Source organism: Salvia hispanica, chromosome 4, assembly GCF_023119035.1.
Source record: "Salvia hispanica cultivar TCC Black 2014 chromosome 4, UniMelb_Shisp_WGS_1.0, whole genome shotgun sequence".
Classification (NCBI taxonomy): Eukaryota; Viridiplantae; Streptophyta; class Magnoliopsida; order Lamiales; family Lamiaceae; genus Salvia; species Salvia hispanica.
Window position 1 is genome coordinate 2,272,921 of NC_062968.1, and position 21,186 is coordinate 2,294,106.

A 21,186-nucleotide genomic window follows, 5' to 3' on the forward strand; every position below is an offset into this window, starting at 1 on the left:
GGCCAAGGGTGAAAACAATGGTCTCGAAATCCTCTTGTCGACTAATTTCCAGAGAAATCACAGACTAAATGTAAATACATGGAACAGTTGACATAATCTGAAATACTCATGGTAAGGCGTAGAGGAAAGATCATGAAAAATTAAAGAGCGTCAATGGTTAAACGTCAGCAACAACAAACTACGGTATGCCATATTCCTCAAGGAAAAACGTTCTCATTCTGTTCATATGAATTCCTCTTCGTTGTCAATTAGAAAGATCGCAGCAACTTCTCAGTCGTTTCTCTACAAACAATATAAAAACGAGAGAGGGAGGGAGGAAAATGAAGACCTGGAGTCCCTCGAGAGCAGACATCCCAAGTACCCAACAGTTAAAGCCTGTTAGCCTTGCGTTTGTTGGGATGACTTGTACTCCAACATTTCAGCTTTGTATCTTTCCTTGTCTCGTAAACCCTTCTCCTGGTATACCTGATATCACCGCAGAGTTAAGCAATTATTTGCAAGATACAATTGTGTCATTTTATCTCAGTATTTCAGATTCAAGAGTACAGGTCCCAGGATTAGTAGTACTATATTTCAATTTTCTATGCATGTGTGTGTATGAGTTGGAACTGAGAGCTCCTATCAATGATCAAACAAGCATTTTACATCCTACAGAAAACTGAAGTTCCAGGTCAAGTGAATAACACAATTCGAAAGCAGTTTTATTAACGCCTGATGAGAGACAATAGTACAATTAAAAAAAAAATGGGGTGGGGTTACCAATTGACAATAGGTTGTGTGTGAACAAGACAGTAAGAGTGAATATATATGGGTCCTGCCTTGTTTCACTACCCTTTATCTATTAATATCGTTACTTACTACAGAGAAGGTGGAATTAAACCGACAAGACTTGAGCAAGTCATTACACTAGTCCCTGGATATACAGAGATCTAGTAGCTATATTAAAGCCTAAGCCTTATTATCTTTGAGGTTTCCAGTTTCCACAAGGGGCCAAGGGCCACACAAAAACATGCTTTGCAAAGGAAAATAACACAAACAAGAATTGGCTATCTATATTAGCAGATATAATCTATTTTAAGCAGAAATCGGAAGATACAGCAAATAAGTTTCCTAAACTGTCAAGAGTACTTTTATTTTACCTGTTTTTCAGCCTCTGTCAAATTGCTCCACAGATGCCCAATTTTTTTGCTAATAGCTCTTTCTTGTCCATGGTATGAAGGCCTCAGTATCTGGTATTGCTCTGCAAAAAAGAAGGTGTAACCGCTTCTATTTCGCTTGGGATGAGCTGGGTCTTTAACGGCTGTATGATTCTTTCTCCGGCTAAGGTGAACAGGCTCGTCAGAAGTGCTACGACTTTGGTATGCATCCTGTTCTGGACATGAGTGATAAAGGACACCTTTCAGAACTTCAGATCCCACCTTCATTGTAACTAAATATCCATCATCAAATTTTCCATCTATTGTTCCAGAGATTAAGCTTCCATCGCCCAAGTTAGAATTTGCTGCTTATCACAAAATGTGATCCCATGTTAATATTTGCAAGAATAAGCAAGTCAAGTAACACGAAATAGACCACAACAACATTATATATATAGTTATATTGAATCCCCACCTGAGAGCTTCTCAGATGCAGCACCATCATCATCCCCATATGACAATGTTTGACCTATTTAACAGTTTTGAGCAGATTAAAAGCTACGCACCAGGAAAAACTCGAAGACAAAGAAGAAGAATACTATAATCAAGTTGTGAAGGTACCTGCTGCTATGACGGTTGGTTCTTCTTTCTGAAAATAATAAACCTGCTCAAAATGATAAAGCAACGAGAGATAGTACTTCCGCAAAACAAATGATGCACTTGTAATAGAAGTTGGGAAGTTGAAAGCAGCAATGATTTCCTTCCATCTGCGTTCTTTTATGACCTGCCACATGTATATATAATAGTTAGCAAAGCACATCAAAATAAACTTTTAAGTTATGGAAATAGTATAAGTGTAGAACTAGTAATCAGCTCCAGCCAATCAGTATGATATCGCCAACTTTGCCAATTATTTTAGTGATCCATTAAATACCCACTATCTGTTGGCACTGCTGCTCATAATATAGTGTTGCCGAAGAATCAGCTAACCACTAATGGTTCACAAAATTTTCATTGTTCATCCGAAAAGCACCAGTCATCTTTTCTACAGAAAATCTGGTGTAAAATTTAAATCCACATGCTAACGTCACAAGTCCCATTATTCTTTCACTAAGCAAGAAAGGCAAGTCTACAGATTGAGTCATAGAATAATGATATATAAAGTTTAATATGTAAAAAGTGATCCCAATTCCCAACCTGTAAATGAATTTTCCCGAGTAATTAATCAGAAAAAGTTAAGAGAAAGTTTAATGTCAAGTGCTATTCAAACAAAAACTCAAAAATGATAACACCTCATAGCATGATTTTCATGATTTATAATGTTACTTTTAAACAGTGGGTATCTACGAAACATTACAGTAACATTTTTTTCAACAAACAGAAAAAAACTTAATTACGAAAGGTAAACGCACCATAAGCAGTCATATATTACAATCTAAAATGTACAATAAAAAAGATACAGATAGTAATGATCCAAAGAGTTAAGAAAGCATACTTTTTCAATACCACCTCGAGTGGTCACCTCTATAAAAAGTTGATGCAGATCTAAAGAACTCCCTCCCACAATAGGGACCCTAAAGAGCAAAGGACAGAAGTTAATCAAGATAGTGAGTGATCTCTCAACAATTTTGCATGCGGTTGCAATGATCACCAAATTTGAGTCAACGAAATCACTATATTTTCTATTGTGCCGAAGTCATGTTTCAGATGCATGCAATGGGAATATGCAGGTGAGAAACCAAAAGATTATGCTACTCTAAAAGCAGTAATTATAGCTACTATCATTACACAAAATACATAACATGTCTCAGATATGAAACTTGATTCACAAGGAATGAGACTGAAACAACTAATTTCACTTGAAATAAAAGTTCGAACAATTGCCAATTGATCTAATCCTATGTCATAAGCAAATTCATACTTCCAACATCATGAACTTGTTCATGGATCAAAAAATTATTTTCTTCTTCCATGCTATAGTTATATGTTAAAGTAGTAGCCAAAGAGTGCAACGAAGATACACATAAACGGAATATCTATATTTGGAGTCCCTACTCCCTAAGATGTCTTACTGTAAAGGACCATAATTATGAATAGCCAAAACAGAATTCATGATTTCATTAGAGAGGCAAATCCTAGTACAACAGGTACAACATTTCCCTGAATCACAATAGGGCATGTCATATAGTATGATGTAACCTCTGACCTCTCTTGCAAGTTGAAAATTTCAAAATTCAATTTCACGGAAATACCTCCCAAACGATACATTTTTACTCTAAAACCTCATTCTCTATATAAAAGTCATGTATGACACGATACTAACACTCCAATAGCTAATAATCGCACATGTCGGTTTTATTTTCTGCACACTAAGCTCAAACGCTAATAAAAGCCAAATACCAGCACCAGCATTCGAGTGAAACAAATCAATAATTACACAGGACAAAAAGTAAGAACCGCTTTCTTTGTTTCTACACATATAATACACTATGTACATGCCCTAGATGTGCACAAACAGAACCCCATCGAAGATACAGCATAAAATTGCAGCACCATCTGTTGAACTACCATAGTATTTGCAAAAATAAACTCAAAAGGTAACAAAATGTATTCCTCAATGTAAATTGGATTAGAAACACTGAAACACATTAGCAGTCAGTATAACTAATTAACTATCAATAAAATAGAGCAGCACATAGGTTTTTCCAACATTACTAAAACATATTGATATTCTTCGACAAATTACTCTTTGCAAACAACAAAACCAGAAATCAAAAACCCCTACTAAATCCCTACCCCCAAAAAAATTGGAATACATTAAATCAAAAGCACAAATCAGCTCAAATCAGGTCTACCAACACTCCAACACGGCCAAAACAACATGCACAAGCAAATTATGCAGCTCGAAACAAATTATTCAACAAAAAAGTAAGTAAAACATAATCGCAGCAGAAAAAAAGCAGTAAACAAAGTGAAGGAGGAGAGATACCGGAAGTTTGTGCCGTAGAAATCGTGAAAGGCGCGAAGCTTGTCGAGGAAAAAATCAGGATTTTGAATAATCTGCTGATATTGAGCTTCGGGTTTGGGATATGAACTGTATATTGTCATAGGCGCTTCCGAAGATGGGCCGTTTGACATTTTATTCAGCAAACAATTATGCTTCAGATAATAAATACCATTTTAATCATTTCTATGATAATTATTGAATTAAAATAGGGTTTTTACACTCTACCCCTAATGTAAAACCCTTCCATTTCTAACCCACGCCGCTCTTCACATACTCGATTATTTTAATTATTTATTAAATATTCCTTCAATAAATTTCATTCATTTTTTTTTATTCTTTGTTTATACCGTAGTGTAAGAGCACTCACAATGCAGCTGTTCCAGGCGAGTGCTTTGTGACACAGAAAACGGGGGGCATTCCAATTCCAATTCCAACCCCGTATGGCTGAAAGCCCAATTGTTCGACAACCGGGAGTAAATTTCATTTTTATTTTTTTAAAACTTTTAATAAGAGTACTTAATATTGTCATTTCCTAATTATTTTTCACACTATCTCATTTGTACATAAATACTATTACTCCATATGTCCCATAAAAGTTGAGTCACTTCATTCTGTGCACTTGTTTTGAAAAAATCGTAATAAATAGTTAAAGTGGATAAATAGTAAAGTAAATTTAAAAATAATGTAGAGAAGACTCTTATCTACATTATTCTCGATTTTACTTTACTATTTATCCATTCTACCTATTTATTACGATTTTTTCAAAACGAGTGCAAAAAATGAAGTGACTCAACTTTTATGGGACGGGGGAGTATTATGAAATATGTTTAATTCGTAAACATCTTATTCCCTAAATTTGTGGTTAAGAAAAGTAGTTTTATTTTTAGACTAATTAAGTCCGTAAACTTTTTTAGCTATATATTCTTACGTGTAGAATTGCAACACATAAGTTTTAGTCTTCCAAATCGATTTCAAGATTAAATATGGAATAAATATATATTCATTGTGAATAGAAAAATTATAATGGGTGGTGAAGAAAGAAAAGTAGAAGAATACCGTGACTCTAACGCTTCCGAGAAGCCCTTTATTTTAGAGGATCAGTCAAAGAAGAAAATTAATGAATTGCCTATTTATTTTTATTAGAAAATGGGGAGAATTATAAAATACTATCGAATTCAAATTTGAATTTATAAGTATTATGTAACATAACTTCATCCCGTCGACAATCTGATGTGATTTGAGTGTTTTCAAAGCCATTTCACCCTTTTTTGTTTATGATAAAGAAAAGAGAGAATAATCATGTTATGCAATAATTTTCCCAAAGAAAAGGTGTGTTTATCTGCAAGATTACTTCAAAGTTGTACTACTATAAAGTAGTTCTAATTGAGAATAAAATTATGCTCCAATTTGCATCAATAAAATAAATGTAAAATTTAAATAGGAATGCTTTCGCAACAGCCTAACTTATGATTATATTTTACAAGTAAACCGCATATTATGGGTTCCAAATGTCATAATTTAAATTGTCTATAGTGTTATTTTTGGACATCAACATCGCGACTGTGTTTGGCTATCGGTCAAAATAGCAATGCGGTGCTATTAATTAAAATTTTTATAATTTCGATTATTAGTTTATGAATGCAGACATAACTCTTTTTCACTTTCATCTCAATTGACGGAGTCAGTGGCGGATCTAGGGGGCAAAAGGGGACGGTCACCCCCTCCCTGCCATTTGGAGAGCCTAAACTTTCCCTTGAATCGAGTCGAAAATAGCATATCCGCCCCCTTCGTAGAGTATAGAAATATACATTGTTTTCAATAAATGTCATATAAAATGGAGTAGTCTATTGGTTTGGGTATTGGCTTTTTTCTAAGGGGACAAGAGCATATTTTTTTCATTTTTTACTCTTTTAGTTTATCAATTCATATTTCTTTCTTATCATCGAAATAATACCTTTAAATCTAAACTTTTACTAATTTGCATATGTTACGTTATTATATTTATTCTAGTTAAAATTATTTTAATCTTGTGTTAATGTTTTTTTTTCCTAAAATATTGATCCATGCATCATAATTATTATCTATGTAACAAAATAAACATTTAAATATTTTTAAAATCTAAATATTTACTAATCTACTTATACACTTTTGTAGTATATAATATTTACGATGATTTTCAATGTAGGAGTATATAATATTTATAATAATTTTATATTTTAAAATGAATAATACATATTTGCAAGCTAATGCATGTTTATATTTTATTAACGAAGCTAGTGCTACTTAATATAATATTATTTATTTTATTGTTAAAAATAATATTAAATTTTCGCCCCGCCATTTTCGGGGTCCGGATCCGCCACTGGACGGAGTGAATGTTAAAGTCTTCAATATGGAACCACCATCAAGTTGTTTAGAAACGAGGAAGAAGGTGGCGATAGGAAAGTGAAAGAAGACGGCCACTAAAGGAAGATCTAATAACTAACAACAACCAAAAGAACAATATCTTTTGGGAGAGCATCGGCACAAAGTATGACGAGCTGAAGTCGCGTGGGCACTTGATCGTGATTACGATCAGTTGCACAACGTTGGACTCTAGTGTAGTATGCGATAACGAGCATATATGCAACACTGAAGACGTTGCATCTTCACCAATTCACAAAAAGGTAGTACAATATTGGTCAATAGGCGAAGGAGGATTTATTCGATGATGAAGGAAAAATGTTCAAGTACAAGGGGTGATTCTAAAAAGCAACGCCAAATTATGCGGCAATTTTCTGAGTCTTTTGGTGTCTCGAATAGAACCAAAGTCCGCGATGGAGGAGAATGTGCACTGCACCCACTCAAGACCCTCAACACGCCTAGTACTCTGCTAGAGTGGACAAGATCGGAGACACATTGTTGGTAATACGGGATACGAGACGATGAACGAGGATAATAGAGCAAGAGTTGCTTGATGTGCTTAGAAATAATTTGCAAGTAAATTATGACTTGAAATTATGTATTGTAGGTTTGTAAATTTGGATTTTAATTTTATAAATTTTGATTTTGAATTAATATTAGTACTATAATTTTAATAATTTCAATTAAGTACTAAGATCGATGTCGCCGGAGCAAATGAAGTAACAGTCGATGTCGTCGGAAAAAATGAAGAAACAATCGATTCACCAAAACAAAAGAGTGTTTCAGTAGATGAATGGGAAGAAGAAGAGGACAGATTGAGCAAAAGTAAATGAGAATGTATACACAACAACAGGTGCTAGAATACAGAAGACATAGCTAGGGTTTGAAATTGAAATTCAAATTGAAATTTCAACCGAAGAAGCTGGGGTCGTAGCCATTGCTAGAGGTGGCGAGAACGTAGTAGGCGACGATGTGGCCGATGGATCCCCAGGCGAGCACGTCGACGATGTTGAATCCGACAGGATCGTTGGATTTGAGGAGGCTGACGTACTCCTTGGCGCGGACGTCGCCGGCCTCGAAGTGCGAGATCCCGTTCTGCTCCGGCACCTGCTTCGCCACGTTCTCCCTCTGGAAGTTGAAGAACACGAACCTGCCTAGGAACAGCGACAGCCCCGTGCTCAGGCTTATCACCAGCGACGGATTCAGCTCCGCCTTCACGGCGCCACTGCGCTTGCCGATGGTGCTGCGGCGGAAGGCGGCGGAGGCGGGCTTGGAGAGGAGGAGGGAGGAGGAGGAGTCGGTGGCCTTGTTCAGTGGGCGGAGGCCTTGGAAGGTTGGGGCGGAGAACAAGGCGGAGGCCATTGCGATTGTGGCTGCGGTGGAGATTTGATCTGGATTTGGATTGGATTTGAAGTGGTGGTGGTGGGATTGGATTAATCAAAGATGATGAGGTTTATAATTGGGGATTTTGTGAGGAGGTGAACGAATTGGAGCTCTGAAACGAAGATTTTGAATGCTGATATGGCGCCGTCTCATTGGTTGGGTCTGGATCACAGATATTTGGTGCATTTTCTTACTTACTGTTTTATTTCTAGTTATAGCTTTTGCAGGCTGAATTTAACACCCAGGATCCGTGGCGCAATGGTAGCGCGTCTGACTCCAGATCAGAAGGTTGCGTGTTCGATTCACGTCGGGTTCAATCCCGATCCATGCGGATTTCTTTTTTCTTTTTATTTGGATAGCCTGCCCTATGCTCCGCCACATCAGCATTCTATCCTCCGTCCCTTCCACCTGCATGGGGCGGACTATAGCCCCTCTTAATCCGCCCTATAATTTTAACTCATATTTTGTATTTGTTTTTTTATTTTTTATGTTTGCAGACATAACAATTAGCAAGAATAAATATAAAAACACCACAAATTAAAGGTAAATTCTATTGTCAATATTTATTTTTTATTTTTTTATGCTTGCAAAATGAAAAATCATCAGAATTCATTATTGAATTTAGAGAGAAAATGGGATGGGGAAGAGAGTGGAGTGAAAGGTGTGAAATGAAGTGAAAAAAAATGGTGGTATATATAGAAGAAAATGTTTTAAAAATTTTAAAAAAAATGAAAAATGTATGCATAATCCGGAATATCCTGCGCACCCCCTGCAATGGGGCGGAGGATAGGCCGGAGGATGCATCTTCCGTGTTATAGTCCGCGTAGTCCGTGGTGCTGCAGTGGCGGATTAAGGGGCGGTGGATACATCGTCCGTCGCATCCTCCGCCCCACTGTGGATGCTCTTATACGAGCTTTTGGCCAAACACCAAAAGCAAGACCATGTGATATAAAATAACTTGATTTTGTGCTGTCGACCATACTCTCTTCATATGGTGAGATTTGTCAGTTACTACATTATTAAAGAACTTGATTGAAAGATTCGTTGATTTCCATTCACTAAATTATCCAACACAAAATATATGAAGAGAAACAGCAAATTGGAAAACGAAATTAAAATTGTCCAAGAACAGAAAAGGCAACAAGTCCAATTTTTCACAAACCAAATATGACAAGATTCCTGACCTCCATAGCTATTGTTTGTTTTAAAATTTAATCATGACACAAACTCATATCCCTAGTTGGAAATGCACAACCATTTCACCATAACTATCTATCCTCACTGTACACCCTTCACTCATAGCATCTGATCTTCCCTTCACCAAACCTCTAAACTAGGATACCAAAATAAATTGCATTGCACAACATGACAACTATACACCTTCATCCCGCTCGCATAACAAAACCCCCTCAGACAATAGTGTCGAGGTATGAGTACTCCCTCTGTCTGCCAAACTCAAGAAGGCTACCATATGTACGGTCCCACACTCCAATGAAGAGGGATTCTGTATCAGGACTAAACGACATACCGGATATCTCGCCAAAGAAATCGATTTCCTGCTCCTTCTCATACCCACTATTGACATCAAATACATGGACGAAATCTGCAGGTTCGGCCATAGCCATGAATCTGCCATCTGATGTATAGCGGATTGAACGAATGGCTCCAAGGTTTCCCTTCAAGGCAGTGACTGATGCTGAAAGATTCCGGATATCCCAAACTCGGCAGGTTTTGTCCTGGTTCCCGGTAGCAAAGGTCAATCCACCAGGGTGCCAAGCTGATGCAAAGGAGTAGTCCAAGTGACCCTGAAAAGATGCAATTGCCTGCAAACATTGATACAAGTTTAGGAACCCATCATTACTTAGCACGGAAGTCTCTGTGGTGCAAGGAAAGACTCGTATACCTTTCCAGTCCTGGAATCCACTAACATACCCGCCGGGTCATCACCAACAATAGCAAGAAGCTTACCATCGGGACTTAGGGAAGTATGCTGCATGAAGAGTAAAGTCGGTTAACATCATCACGAAATATTGAAGGACTACACTTGCATCTGAAAATAACTTATGCAATTGTAGGCATAAATGACAGTCTCAGGTTAGGCAACAAGATTTTGCACCCCAAAGTTGTAGAAAAAATGTTGAATTGGTCCCACCCCAATTAGCTACCTAGACAAGTACTCCAATCATTCCCATCACAGTAGCATTACTTTAATATACACATAGAGGCAGGTGACCAACTCACATAAGACACTTCAATAACTTGTGTACGTGCAAGTGTGTAATGTCAATCTATAAACTGGTTGATATCAACACACATATGTGAATGTTCATGCACAAAAAGATGGCCAGAGACTCACATTGACTGGCCATGTAAATCGAAAATGGTTAGATGGTTGAAATTTCTCCATATCAAAGTCTCTAACTCCATTGTCATTATTCGAAGCCACAAAATGCACTGCCCCACTGGAATAAGAAAGACACTTTCATGAATGTCCAACCAGTAAAAGGAAAAAGAAGGGGACAAAAAGAAAACAAGGGGGGGTCACAGGTAGAGAGAGAAAAACAAAAAATCCACAAAATTGGGTAAAGAGCAGATACCTGCTAGATGTATATATCTCAACCGCATTAGTGATGGCATTATCTTCATAAGTGGTCCGAGTACAGTAGGAAACTCCAGGCCTATCCAGATTCTGCAACGAAACAGGAAAATATGGATAGCTAATATTCTAGCAATAGTCATTAGTTTGGTGCGAGAAACTGAATATACAATTAAGAATTTATCACAACTACCACGAATGAAAAGAATAGTATTATAGTAAACAGATTATATCTGTTATATGCATATTTAGAGCTGTCTGGCTAGTTGAAGGTATTTGTAACTAAAAGTCCAGATAATTAGTTGAACGAATTGAAAGAATCTACAAATAGCATGTCTTTGCCAGTTAAAACTTAAAACCAATAACAATACAACTGCCAGCAGAAACCACACCACCTGTCAGTCAAGCAAAACAGTTTACCCTCAAAAGATAAGGACAGAATATGCTGGACAAAGCAAAAATAAATAAAACTGTAACACCATTAAATAAAGATATTGTAATGAATGCACACCTTGCAGATAAGTTCTCCCTGAAACCCTCCAGCAACTAGCAACTTATCTTTCACTGCTACCGTGCTGACCTGAGTCTGGGTAAATCCTTCCAACAAGCTCCCAGGGTGTTTCTACATTAGGTAAGAATAATGAAATAAGTTAGATTTATACACACGCAAAGAGAGACACATCCACTATAAGCAAAACTGAGAGTAGATGCTAAAGTGAAAGACTACCTCACAAGGTGCTACATGTCCTGATACATTAAGAACTTCAGATTTGGTGCATGATAATGATGACCAATGCATGATAGAGAAATGAGACAGGAAGTAGACATCATGTTTGGATGTAGCCCATACCAAATTTCTCAGCTGCAAAAAAACATAAATATAAAAATCACATGTAAGCAATAGTAATCCAATTTCAACACTGCCAAGAAAAGTCATGGTAGAACAGAGAGAAGAAAAAAAGTCACATGTTTAGGGCTGATACTCAAACCACCCGTTCAGGATTTAGGGCTACTCCAACTGAGCCAACTGCTCCCCTAACCCTAAACCCTTCTGCTTTTCGAGCTATCCCATCAGACAAGTGAATTTATAAAAAATATTCAGGGATGAAACAAAAAGTATTATGCATTACACATTATTCAGGCAAGCTCTTAAGGACTCTACTTAAGACCACAAAAAAGAATAAGAAAAGAAATTTCCAAATAACCAAAATAATATGGGAAAATATGCTACCCAGAGAGTCATAGACAAGGAGGATGTATTATTAGATGAGATACGGAAAATCGCTCAAGCATTGTACTCGGAGACAATTTGTTTATGCACTCATTACTTAAATATGTCGTACTGATTCATACAAGAAAGGCATTTAAGCAATTAAAACGAATCGATAAAGAAAATATCCTCGGCAAACTATTTCAAATACCTGAAAATGTAAAATGGTAGATTTTGCAGATCTTGAATTTCGTCTGAACACATAGTACGGGCCTCCTTTTTCAGTAGATTTGCAATCCTATTTGAAACCGGAAAAGGAAATAAATTGAATTGCAAAGCAGAACCAACCAAGAAAAGATTAAATAAAGCAACAAAATAAAGAATCTACCTTTTCTGATCCCTCTCCAGATTTAGGAATGTTTTCGTAATTCTTATATTGTTCTAGTCTAGTCTGCCTATATTTCTCTCTTGTCACGTGCAGCCGCTCCCAGGGAATCCCTTGGATATCTCTACCCTTTCTAGCTTGAGCCGCAGTTGTGTCTTGCATTCTATTATTCTGCGAGGAAAGAGGTGATGTTCAGCAATTCATATAGATTAGATCTGATTGTCAATAAAGTGAGAGTATCAGATCAATGCTAAATGGGTAGCTCATCTAAAAGATTCTATGGTAAATAGGTAACTTTTGATTTTTCGAAAATATCACGCTTCTCATGTGCAAACTGGTTAACATTTCAGCAGAGCCACACACTTTAATTATTTATAAATGGCTGGCAGTGACGTTCGAACACAAGACATTTCATTTGGCTATCATGCAATATGAACATCTCATCCAGAAGCTTCAACAGGGAGGATTGAAAACTTTTTAATGTAATTTTCATTTTTTTTAAAATTAAGATAAGTTGAAAAAAAAGCAGCCACTAACAGTTCAATTTGCAAGTTAAAAAGTATGAACGAACCAAGTATTCATATTCGTCCATATCAGAATCTGAGCCACCAGCATCTCCTGCGTGGAACTCATCATCCATATCGTCATCTGCATCTTCCATCTCATATTCCTCTTCCATTTCTTCAGCTTCGTTTCCTTGTTGATTGGACATGATCTACGTAGAAAGAACAATCAACGAAACTGCTCAATGACTACATATAATTAGCATTCACTTAGTCACAAATATCAAGACAGCTATAAGGATCGAGTTAAATGGTATGTCACGTTTCATGGACGATCGGGTCAAAAATAGTAAAAAATGATAGGTTGCAATAAATGTACTTAAGAGAAGAGTCGCTACACATTCCGCCTTATCTTGTGCATAAGGTCACGTAGGAAAGAACCAATCAATATAAACAGGTTTTATAGAACCGTTCAGCTTCTGATATCATTTAAGAACATGACCTAGAACAAGGTTTCTAAGACATGAAAACTGATTGGAGGGTGTACGCTACATTCTCAGTACCCCTATTATGACATTAATTATCATATTATATTAGGAGCACCAGTTCCCGACTCTCGTAGTAACATCATGTAGAACAAAATGTAAGAGGCAGAGATAATCTAAGCTTAACATTAACAGAAAATAAAGGTAACTCCAAGCATACATAAACTGAAACTAAAATTTGTTAATGACTAAACAAGCTACAAGAACAAAACTTGTGCACAAAAACAAAGGAAACAACACATATGAGGATACAGAACAATCGTTTCCGCAATATATTAATTGAACTCCATAATTTTAACACTGTAAAGGCAATAAATTAAATGAATTCCAAACGAGTAGTACAAATTTAAAACTGGAAAGGCCATACCGGTTGTGAAATAGTAGTAATTGACAAGCAAAAAACGCAACAATTGTGATCCCATTCGCACCAATTACAAAAATTCCTTCACAAGTTGACGAGCAGAGATGAAAACACGATTGCACAGAATTAAACACAATTAAAAAGCAGTGTTCATCAACTACGGACAATTAGGCAACATGGTGAACATAAACCCTAGAAATTCCAAACATGGCAGCATAAAAGCAACAGCGCAAAAGTCAAAATTCACACCACGGTAGACGCATTAAGCATGGTCGTTGGTGAACAATGCACAAGAAATAAATAGTTCTGCAGAAATCTAAACCAAGTGTCGAGATTCTGACCTCCCTGGGAATAGAGAAGTCGTGTAGAATCAGGAAGGTCTTGGGGAATGAATTCCGATTGAGAGATGATGTTTGATTAGAAAACAAATTCGATGAAAATCAGATTGTAAATTGGCGAAATTTGTGAGATAGGTCTAGAAGGAGAGAGAAAGGGGGTGATGATATATATCAGCAATCTTTATCCACTGGTTTTAAGCGAGTTTCCAATCTAACAAGAAATGAAAGGGACGCTTGATTTTATGCAGTGATTTATTGTTATAGCTCAATCTTCAACAATTAGGGTCAAAAATTAATTTTTTTTTTCTTTTTTAGGTATCTTTTATAATAACGACAATAATTTGATTAATAATAGTAATATACATTAGCTGTATGAGAAAAGACACACAAATGGCAGGCTAATTTTAATAAAATCAAAATAATAATATTAACTTGAAATTATATAAATTATACTTTGTCGCGTGATTTTGACTCTTTTTTTTATGAAAATTATCATGAAAGAAGAAAGTTGATATATTTGTATTTGAAAATGGAGTAAAATTTAGAAGAAAAAATGTTGAAATCTTCTACAAACTTTTATACACGGGTGATAACAAATAACGTTGAATGGATAAACGAAAATAAAATAAAATGTCGGAGAAATAAGTGAGAGTAAAATATGTGATAGAATAAAGTAAGAGTAATTAGATCTTTGTATTTGTATTAAAAAGAAGAAAATGATTAAACTTTATTATGACATCCCAAAAAGAAATACGATTAAACTTAGTTGGGACAGAGGAGTAATTATGTACCGTATTACTTTCAATCCATGAGAGATATGAAAGAGGAAATATGAGAGTAAAATGCATTTGGACTATTTATCAGAAATATGAATCAAGTTAATGATGACCTCCTTATTGACCTGAAATTCAGTGGTCAGTCCAAACTACAGTGGTATTATGAAGTGGTGTGTCAAACTAGTTATTTTATGGCAAATGAAAATATAAAGAGGGCCACATCCAACTAGATATACAATTATTTAGGAAACATTCATTATACCAATATTATGGAAAATTGCATAATCTAAGTATGGACATTACCAATATATTTTCACCTCCTGTGTATATTGCATATTTATCATACAAAAAGGTTGAAATCACCCTAAGGGCCCCTCACATCCCGGTCCGACAGTATTGTGAGGGATGTTAAATCAGGGTACGCAGTGACCCGCTAAGAGAGGGCCTAACCCACTGCCTGCCAGAAGCTACATACGCATATAATGATGTAATCAAATGCAAACTCTAAATATTATACAAACTCCAAACTATGATCTGGAACGTTGAAAAATGTCAACAGATGATAAAATTACATCAACAGAAAATATCAATACAGTGTCAACGGTTGATGTTGTGTTGACATCGTGTTGACATTTTGTGTTGACGTAACTTTATCATTTGTTGACATTTTTCAATGGCCCAGATCATAGTTTGTACAATGTTTAGAGTTTGCATTTTATCCTTATCCCAATCATATAATATAAATATAATCATATAACACTTGCTAGAGTTATTTTATGGATATGATTTCCTTTTTCTTGTTTATGTATAAATATATATAATTGAAAATTTAAATAAATTTTAAAATGCATGACCATAACTTAATTTTTTAATATTATTTTAGTGTGTATAATCAATTATATATCTACTCAATAGCTTAATTGTAAATAAAAATTAAATTATAGTCATGCTATATATATATGCTATGTATACAAATAAAAAAGAAAAAGAAAATCATACCCATAAAAAATACTAGTAACAAGTGTTGTATCTATTTTTTTGTTTGTCGGTACATATAAGATGTTTTATTATATTGTGTATATACAAATATGCAATATAATGTATACTAGTAGCAGTAATTTATTCATAAAAGAAAAAGAAAAGCATACCCATAAAAGAATACTAACAAGTGTTGTATGGAGTATTTTTTTATTGTCGGTACATATAATATATTTTATTATATCATGTATAAATATGCAATATAATGTATAGTAGTAATTTCCATATTTGAGATAATGTAATTTTCTATAATAGTGGTAAAAAGAATGTTTCCTAAATGATATTGTGTCTAGTTGGATGCGGCTCCTTCATGATATTTTTATATGTCAAAAAATAATTGGTTGGATACACCACCTCATAACCCCACTGTAATGTGAATCATCTACTAAATTTTTCCTCGTAACGTGACATAATAAATAATTCAAATGTTTTTTTCTCTCATATCTCCTCTTCCATACACTTATACATTATTTGTTTACTTCATCTCATCTCATAGTGTCTTTGATTCGATCCAAATTTTCAGAAATATAAAAAAAAAATCAATGCAAAAATTTAATAGAGCATGGATCTCATTTTTATATTGTTTGATAGTAATATATGAATGACATGAATAAGTGAAATATAAGTTCTATTTATCAAAATTTTTAAAAGTAAAATTAGTTATTTAATGATGAACGGAAATGATAATATAAGACATTTAACAGCTGACGAATATACCAATGGTGTGTGTTGTTGTTAACTTGTTATCACAGAGAATGTGTTGACCACCTCACCTTATTCACCCTGTTTCTTGTTTTCCACCTATTATGCCAAACAAAAGTGTCTAATTTCACTTGTAATTAGGATTATATAATCATTGCTATTTAATCAACTTACTTTTGCAAATCAAATTAAATAGGAGTATGATATAAAATCAAAATTAGTGAAATACAAAAATATTAGTATAAATATAACTCCCTTTCAACACTAGGAGTAATTTGAATTTCACAATAGTTTATAACAAAAGAATACAGAGTTGCCCGTGCAAACCATCAAACAAATAGCAGCGAAAGAACGAGGAGGAGGGCCGTCACAGGCAGCAACTTGTATTCGATCTGAACTCCACTGTTAACCTCAGATTTCTCTTGTGCAGATCCCGGCCCTGATGCGTCGCACACGAGGCCAAGCTTGTCCTCACGGCACTCACTAGCGAATAGGCCAGGTGGATACTTCCCGGAGAGATTGATATAGCTGAACATGGTTGAAGCACAGTCGTTGGACAAGTCATTCAACTCGTCCGCATATGGACAGGCAAACTCCTTCAAAGCTGAGCAGCACAAGCTTGGTGGGTATTTAGGCCCCTTGCATTTGCTGGTGATGATAGTGTAGTTCTGAAACTCAAAGTTCACAGGGCATGCTGCCACCACAGATTGGTTAACCATCAAGCTCAAAATCAGTTTTAGTTACGCAAAATTATTCGATACAATATCAAGGAACAATACCCTTCTTGTGAAACAGAACAGTGTGCATATTCCATTCTCTATATCACTTTTTGTATCACTTTACTTAAGTTACTTACTTAGATAGATGTTGGGATTATGTAGATCACTACACACACATAGCACAAACTGTGCACGCACACAACACACATTGCACGTGCAACCCATACCAAAGTTTTAAATTTTGATTGATTTTTTGACATACCATATGAAGAAGTTGAAATCGGAACACAATTTATATCAATTAATTAATGTTTGCCAAACAAACATTAAAATGATACCAAATGACCTATAAAGCAATTTAGCATCATTTCAATTAAGTGGCATTTGGATAAAACCCCTTTCTCCCTTAACCTTACATTCTCCAATACTAGATAAAAGAAGATCAAAGATACTCTGCTCAGGTGTATTTTAGTACTCACTTCAAAATAATCTAGCTAGAGAACGAGGAAAACATTGACAACATCCAAACCTATCCTAGTTTAAATTTCCATATATTATTTCTAACGGGGGACAAAAGTTAGCCACTCAAACTTCACGAATGAGAACCGAACTGTGCTTGTTCTAACTTTTCAGCCTAATTTTGGTTTGTTGCCATCTCCAACCATTTACACTAAACTCAAAATTTTGAGTATATATGTCACACGAAAAAGTAGTTTTACTCCAACCATTTACATCAAATTCAAATTTTACATCATTTGTCCCACAATTTTTGCGATAGCACCGTATTTGGCGTTGTTCCATAAAAAAACCCAAAAATGGGAACCCTAAAAAGTTTTCTACACCAAAAATGAGTTTATATTGCTACTTATGCTTGATTTCCAGCCATTTATTTCACCAGATCACATTCTCAAGGTTTTTTCCGAGATTTTGGTTTCTATTTGAATCACCAAAAACACTCCATGCCACTCACATTTTCCTCTCTCATAAAATTTGGCACAAATAAAACGCCAATTTCAGTGAATTAGGTCAAGAAATAACTTCCTTCACCCCAATTTTATCATTGAAGAACTATTCACAATTTCTATAACCTATTCATTCTGGAAAGTGGAAAGCATATTTACTTTTTAAGAAACAAGCTAAAACGTGAAAATTTCAAAGGCATTAGTAAATGAAGTATTGATTGCAATCTGAAATTTTCCATAAACAATCAAATAACCAACAGATTCAAATAACAAAATCCAAAAAAAATGGAAATTAAGGATAAGAGAGAGAGAGAGAGAGAAATAAAACCTACATTTCTTAGCTTGAAGGAGCCTCCTCTCACCCAAAACCGAAGATCCAAATACAGCATCTGCGTCGGTTAAGATGAACAATCAGTTTTCAGCCAAAAATTAAACAGAGAATCCGAAAAACAAACCTGAAATGAAAGTGGAAGCGCAGAGAGAGGCGGAGAGCGAGAGACAGAGAAGCAGAATGAAATAGAGCTTGGTGTGAGCTGAATTCAGCATGTTTGTGGTAGAGATGAGTCCGTTTGGTTTGGCGATCCAATTAAATCAATTTGTGTAACCTGAAACTGTCGCAAAAGGTCGAAACGGTGCAGATCCGTTTGTCTCTCTAGATTTCCGGTAAATGCAATAAATGAGCTGAGAGATAAGTATTAACTGATCAAGATCAACTGATTTAGCTTCTGGGTTTGGAATTTGGATAACTGATGAAGAGAGATGATGGATAATTTATGAAATTTTATGTAAAATATTTAAATTATTATTATTATAAAGTGGAAATGGTTGGAATAAATGAAAGACAGCCCACTGCCAGATAATAACGCGATGATCATTTTCCTGCGTTTCCGTGTCTACACCAACTATATGTTTAAATAGTAGTACCAAGTACTATAAAATAAATTGGGATTTTGAGTTCAAATTTCGGTGTGGATTTTTGCTCGATCTTATTTGATCAAAAATTTTATGAAAATGAATCAAATTCGAATTATTCGAAATTCAAAAATCTATTTGGAAATCTAATGCTACCAAATTCTGAAAATCTAATAACTAAAATCTGGCGGATCCATAGATATTAAATTGGGGGTACGATAAATAGGTACACCGTACACCTATCAAAAGATTTAACATTTAATCAATCTTTTTAATTATATTATCCCAATCATTTTTTCCAATAAATCACTTCATTGTATATAAAAATAAAATTATTTTTTATTGTTATTACTTGAAAAAATATTACTAGTATTTAAAACGGAAGTTCTTAGATATTTATATAACACAAACTATATTTTAGTTTTTTTTTTTTAATATTTTAACTTAAACAAAATACATACTAAAATAGGTTTGTGTTAAAATGACAACCCCTCTTAAAGTGACACCGTGACACCACTTATACAACAATATTATAAACACTACACAGCAATCTATAGATTCTTTGTATAGTGTGTCGGATATTACTTGGACAAGAAAAATTGCTATATATAAGGAGCAACAAATTGCTGGCCGTCCTTTTCAGATTTTTTTTTGCCACGTGGCAGCTTATTATTCGTCCACGTGTACAAATGATTGGCTAGCAATGGTGGTATGGTGTTATTTTAAGGGGTGGTGTCACCCTAACATGCCCCTACTAAAATATTTCTATATAATCCCAAATATGAGCATAATTAAAAATCATAAATTATAAAAATTATATATACTTTATTAGGTATAAAACAAAAAACAGAAATATAGAGAAGGCAAAATAGCGGAAAAATCATATTCATACGTTACATGTATAATTTGTATTTCGGATTACTTTGAATTTTAAAATATCCAATCAGATGTTGAACATTCGAACTTTATAAAATAATCCGATCCGGCCTGAACATTCAAAGAATCCGGACCAACTTTTTCACTTATGTAATCAATTTTTACCTAATATTAAAATTTAAATTTTATTTCTAGTTGCATGTGATACGTATAGATATAAATATCAGTTGAAACATTAAATTGCATCTAAACCACAAATATTGAACCACAACATAAGATGACAAAGCGAGCAACATAGGGCATCCCAAAAGTGGCTAGTCCCCAACAAAAAGACATAAACATCCCAAAACAAAATGAGCAAAATTAGTCAATCAAATTAGAATAACCTAATAGGTTTATCCTAACCGTCGTCTTCAAAGGAATGCGCTGAAAGGTGATCATACGTAGCTGGGCCCATCTATATGTCGGAAATCCACTTCACGGTCACCTCCACGACGAATATGATCTAGTGACTCAAGCCATAATACGTTGGGAGAGTAAGCGAGTGTATGCCATCATATATCGAAGAGTACCCTAGCCATGCTTCGATTGTTGCATCCGACGGTCCAAGCCAATCTAAATGTGTGGCATGCTCTGTAGATAGCAATAAGCATTGACTTGGAACTAAGAGCTCCACGTCAAAGCTAAAATTAGCTCTATAAGAACCATGGACTATGTCGTTCGACCACGTCCAACTGTTCCTCTTGTGTGTCCCGATGCAATGGTGAATGAACCATCAATCTTGAGCTAGACTCGGGAAAATGAGTTTTTAAACAACTGTATTTCAATTGTATGAGAAATTGTATATCATTATGTGCAGGGATGCGTTATATTGGTAACTATTTAAGTTGCTAACTCTGTTAACTCATTAATGCAATGTATTCAAAATGTCAACACAGTCACATTATATTGAAGTTCAACAAAATCATGTGTTGACATGTTAATGTCATCGTGCTGACATTTTTATTACATTGCGTTGATGAGTTAACTAGTTAGCAACTTTAAAAAGTTTTTTAAAAAGTTAGCAATTGATCACACCCCTAAATATCTAAATATTAATGTCGTAATTAATGATTCTATCGTTGCAAAGCCGACTGTTTTAAAATTTAAATAGTTGAATTCATTTCATTAATTGTAACTTATCGGCTGATTAGTTTAACTGGGGCTTCAATAAAGTATATCATGTCCTAAGTTAAATGTTTTAGCTGTAATCAACGAATGAATTCATATTCTAATAGATATAATTAACTAAATTTACTCAATCAGACACAGAATTAATTTATCTTGTAATGAAC

The 21,186-nt window shown here is 35.0% G+C and overlaps 4 protein-coding genes and 1 non-coding gene across 6 annotated transcripts; 1 reads left to right on the top strand and 4 right to left on the bottom strand.

Moving 5' to 3' along the window:
* Positions 1–119: 119 nt before the first annotated feature.
* Positions 120–4,297, bottom strand: LOC125219111 (high mobility group B protein 10). Its single transcript, XM_048120988.1, has 6 exons — positions 4,126–4,297; positions 2,632–2,710; positions 1,758–1,920; positions 1,612–1,665; positions 1,140–1,501; positions 120–465 (listed from the first exon to the last, which is right to left on the bottom strand). The coding sequence occupies exons 1-6, from the start codon at positions 4,272–4,274 to the stop codon at positions 379–381; spliced, it is 894 nt and encodes a 297-aa protein (XP_047976945.1). The 5' UTR covers positions 4,275–4,297; the 3' UTR covers positions 120–378.
* A 3,064-nt stretch (positions 4,298–7,361) lies between these two features.
* Positions 7,362–7,984, bottom strand: LOC125218505 (photosystem I reaction center subunit V, chloroplastic). The gene has a single exon (XM_048120184.1). The coding sequence runs from the start codon at positions 7,906–7,908 to the stop codon at positions 7,456–7,458; it is 453 nt and encodes a 150-aa protein (XP_047976141.1). The 5' UTR covers positions 7,909–7,984; the 3' UTR covers positions 7,362–7,455.
* Positions 7,985–8,173: 189 nt separating this feature from the next.
* TRNAW-CCA lies at positions 8,174–8,245 on the top strand. The gene has a single exon. It is a non-coding gene; the product is annotated as a tRNA-Trp (tRNA).
* A 783-nt stretch (positions 8,246–9,028) lies between these two features.
* LOC125222446 (uncharacterized WD repeat-containing protein C2A9.03-like) lies at positions 9,029–14,084 on the bottom strand. 2 transcript variants are annotated; one of them, XM_048125067.1, is made up of 10 exons: positions 13,871–14,084; positions 12,692–12,835; positions 12,124–12,291; positions 11,947–12,033; positions 11,253–11,387; positions 11,037–11,147; positions 10,527–10,618; positions 10,286–10,391; positions 9,833–9,919; positions 9,029–9,752 (listed from the first exon to the last, which is right to left on the bottom strand). In XM_048125067.1, exons 2-10 carry the CDS (start codon positions 12,830–12,832, stop codon positions 9,339–9,341), a joined length of 1,341 nt encoding a protein of 446 aa, XP_047981024.1. In that variant the 5' UTR covers positions 12,833–12,835; positions 13,871–14,084; the 3' UTR covers positions 9,029–9,338. The 2 variants fall into 2 exon arrangements, with proteins under 2 accessions (XP_047981024.1, XP_047981025.1); XM_048125068.1 differs by lacking the exon at positions 13,871–14,084 and adding an exon at positions 13,536–13,554.
* A 2,516-nt stretch (positions 14,085–16,600) lies between these two features.
* On the bottom strand, positions 16,601–18,843 carry LOC125185342 (GPI-anchored protein LLG1-like). The gene is made up of 3 exons (XM_048081866.1): positions 18,520–18,843; positions 18,397–18,453; positions 16,601–17,077 (listed from the first exon to the last, which is right to left on the bottom strand). Exons 1-3 carry the CDS (start codon positions 18,608–18,610, stop codon positions 16,713–16,715), a joined length of 513 nt encoding a protein of 170 aa, XP_047937823.1. The 5' UTR covers positions 18,611–18,843; the 3' UTR covers positions 16,601–16,712.
* Positions 18,844–21,186: the final 2,343 nt, after the last annotated feature.

Excerpts from the sequence above, each read along its gene's own strand:
- LOC125219111 (XM_048120988.1), bottom strand. The coding sequence starts at position 4,274 with ATGTCAAACGGCCCATCTTCGGAAGCGCCTATGACAATATACAGTTCA. Across the intron at positions 2,711-4,125 it reads TTCTACGGCACAAACTTCCG|GGTCCCTATTGTGGGAGGGA; the intron begins GTATCTCTCCTC and ends TTTGCTCTTTAG. Across the intron at positions 466-1,139 it reads TGACAGAGGCTGAAAAACAG|GTATACCAGGAGAAGGGTTT; the intron begins GTAAAATAAAAG and ends CGGTGATATCAG.
- LOC125218505 (XM_048120184.1), bottom strand. The coding sequence starts at position 7,908 with ATGGCCTCCGCCTTGTTCTCCGCCCCAACCTTCCAAGGCCTCCGCCCA.
- LOC125222446 (XM_048125067.1), bottom strand. The coding sequence starts at position 12,832 with ATGTCCAATCAACAAGGAAACGAAGCTGAAGAAATGGAAGAGGAATAT. Across the intron at positions 10,619-11,036 it reads AGGGAGAACTTATCTGCAAG|AATCTGGATAGGCCTGGAGT; the intron begins GTGTGCATTCAT and ends GTTTCGTTGCAG. Across the intron at positions 10,392-10,526 it reads GAGATATATACATCTAGCAG|TGGGGCAGTGCATTTTGTGG; the intron begins GTATCTGCTCTT and ends TTCTTATTCCAG.
- LOC125185342 (XM_048081866.1), bottom strand. The coding sequence starts at position 18,610 with ATGCTGAATTCAGCTCACACCAAGCTCTATTTCATTCTGCTTCTCTGT. Across the intron at positions 18,454-18,519 it reads CGCTTCCACTTTCATTTCAG|ATGCTGTATTTGGATCTTCG; the intron begins GTTTGTTTTTCG and ends TAACCGACGCAG. Across the intron at positions 17,078-18,396 it reads GCTCCTTCAAGCTAAGAAAT|CATGCCCTGTGAACTTTGAG; the intron begins GTAGGTTTTATT and ends CTGTGGTGGCAG.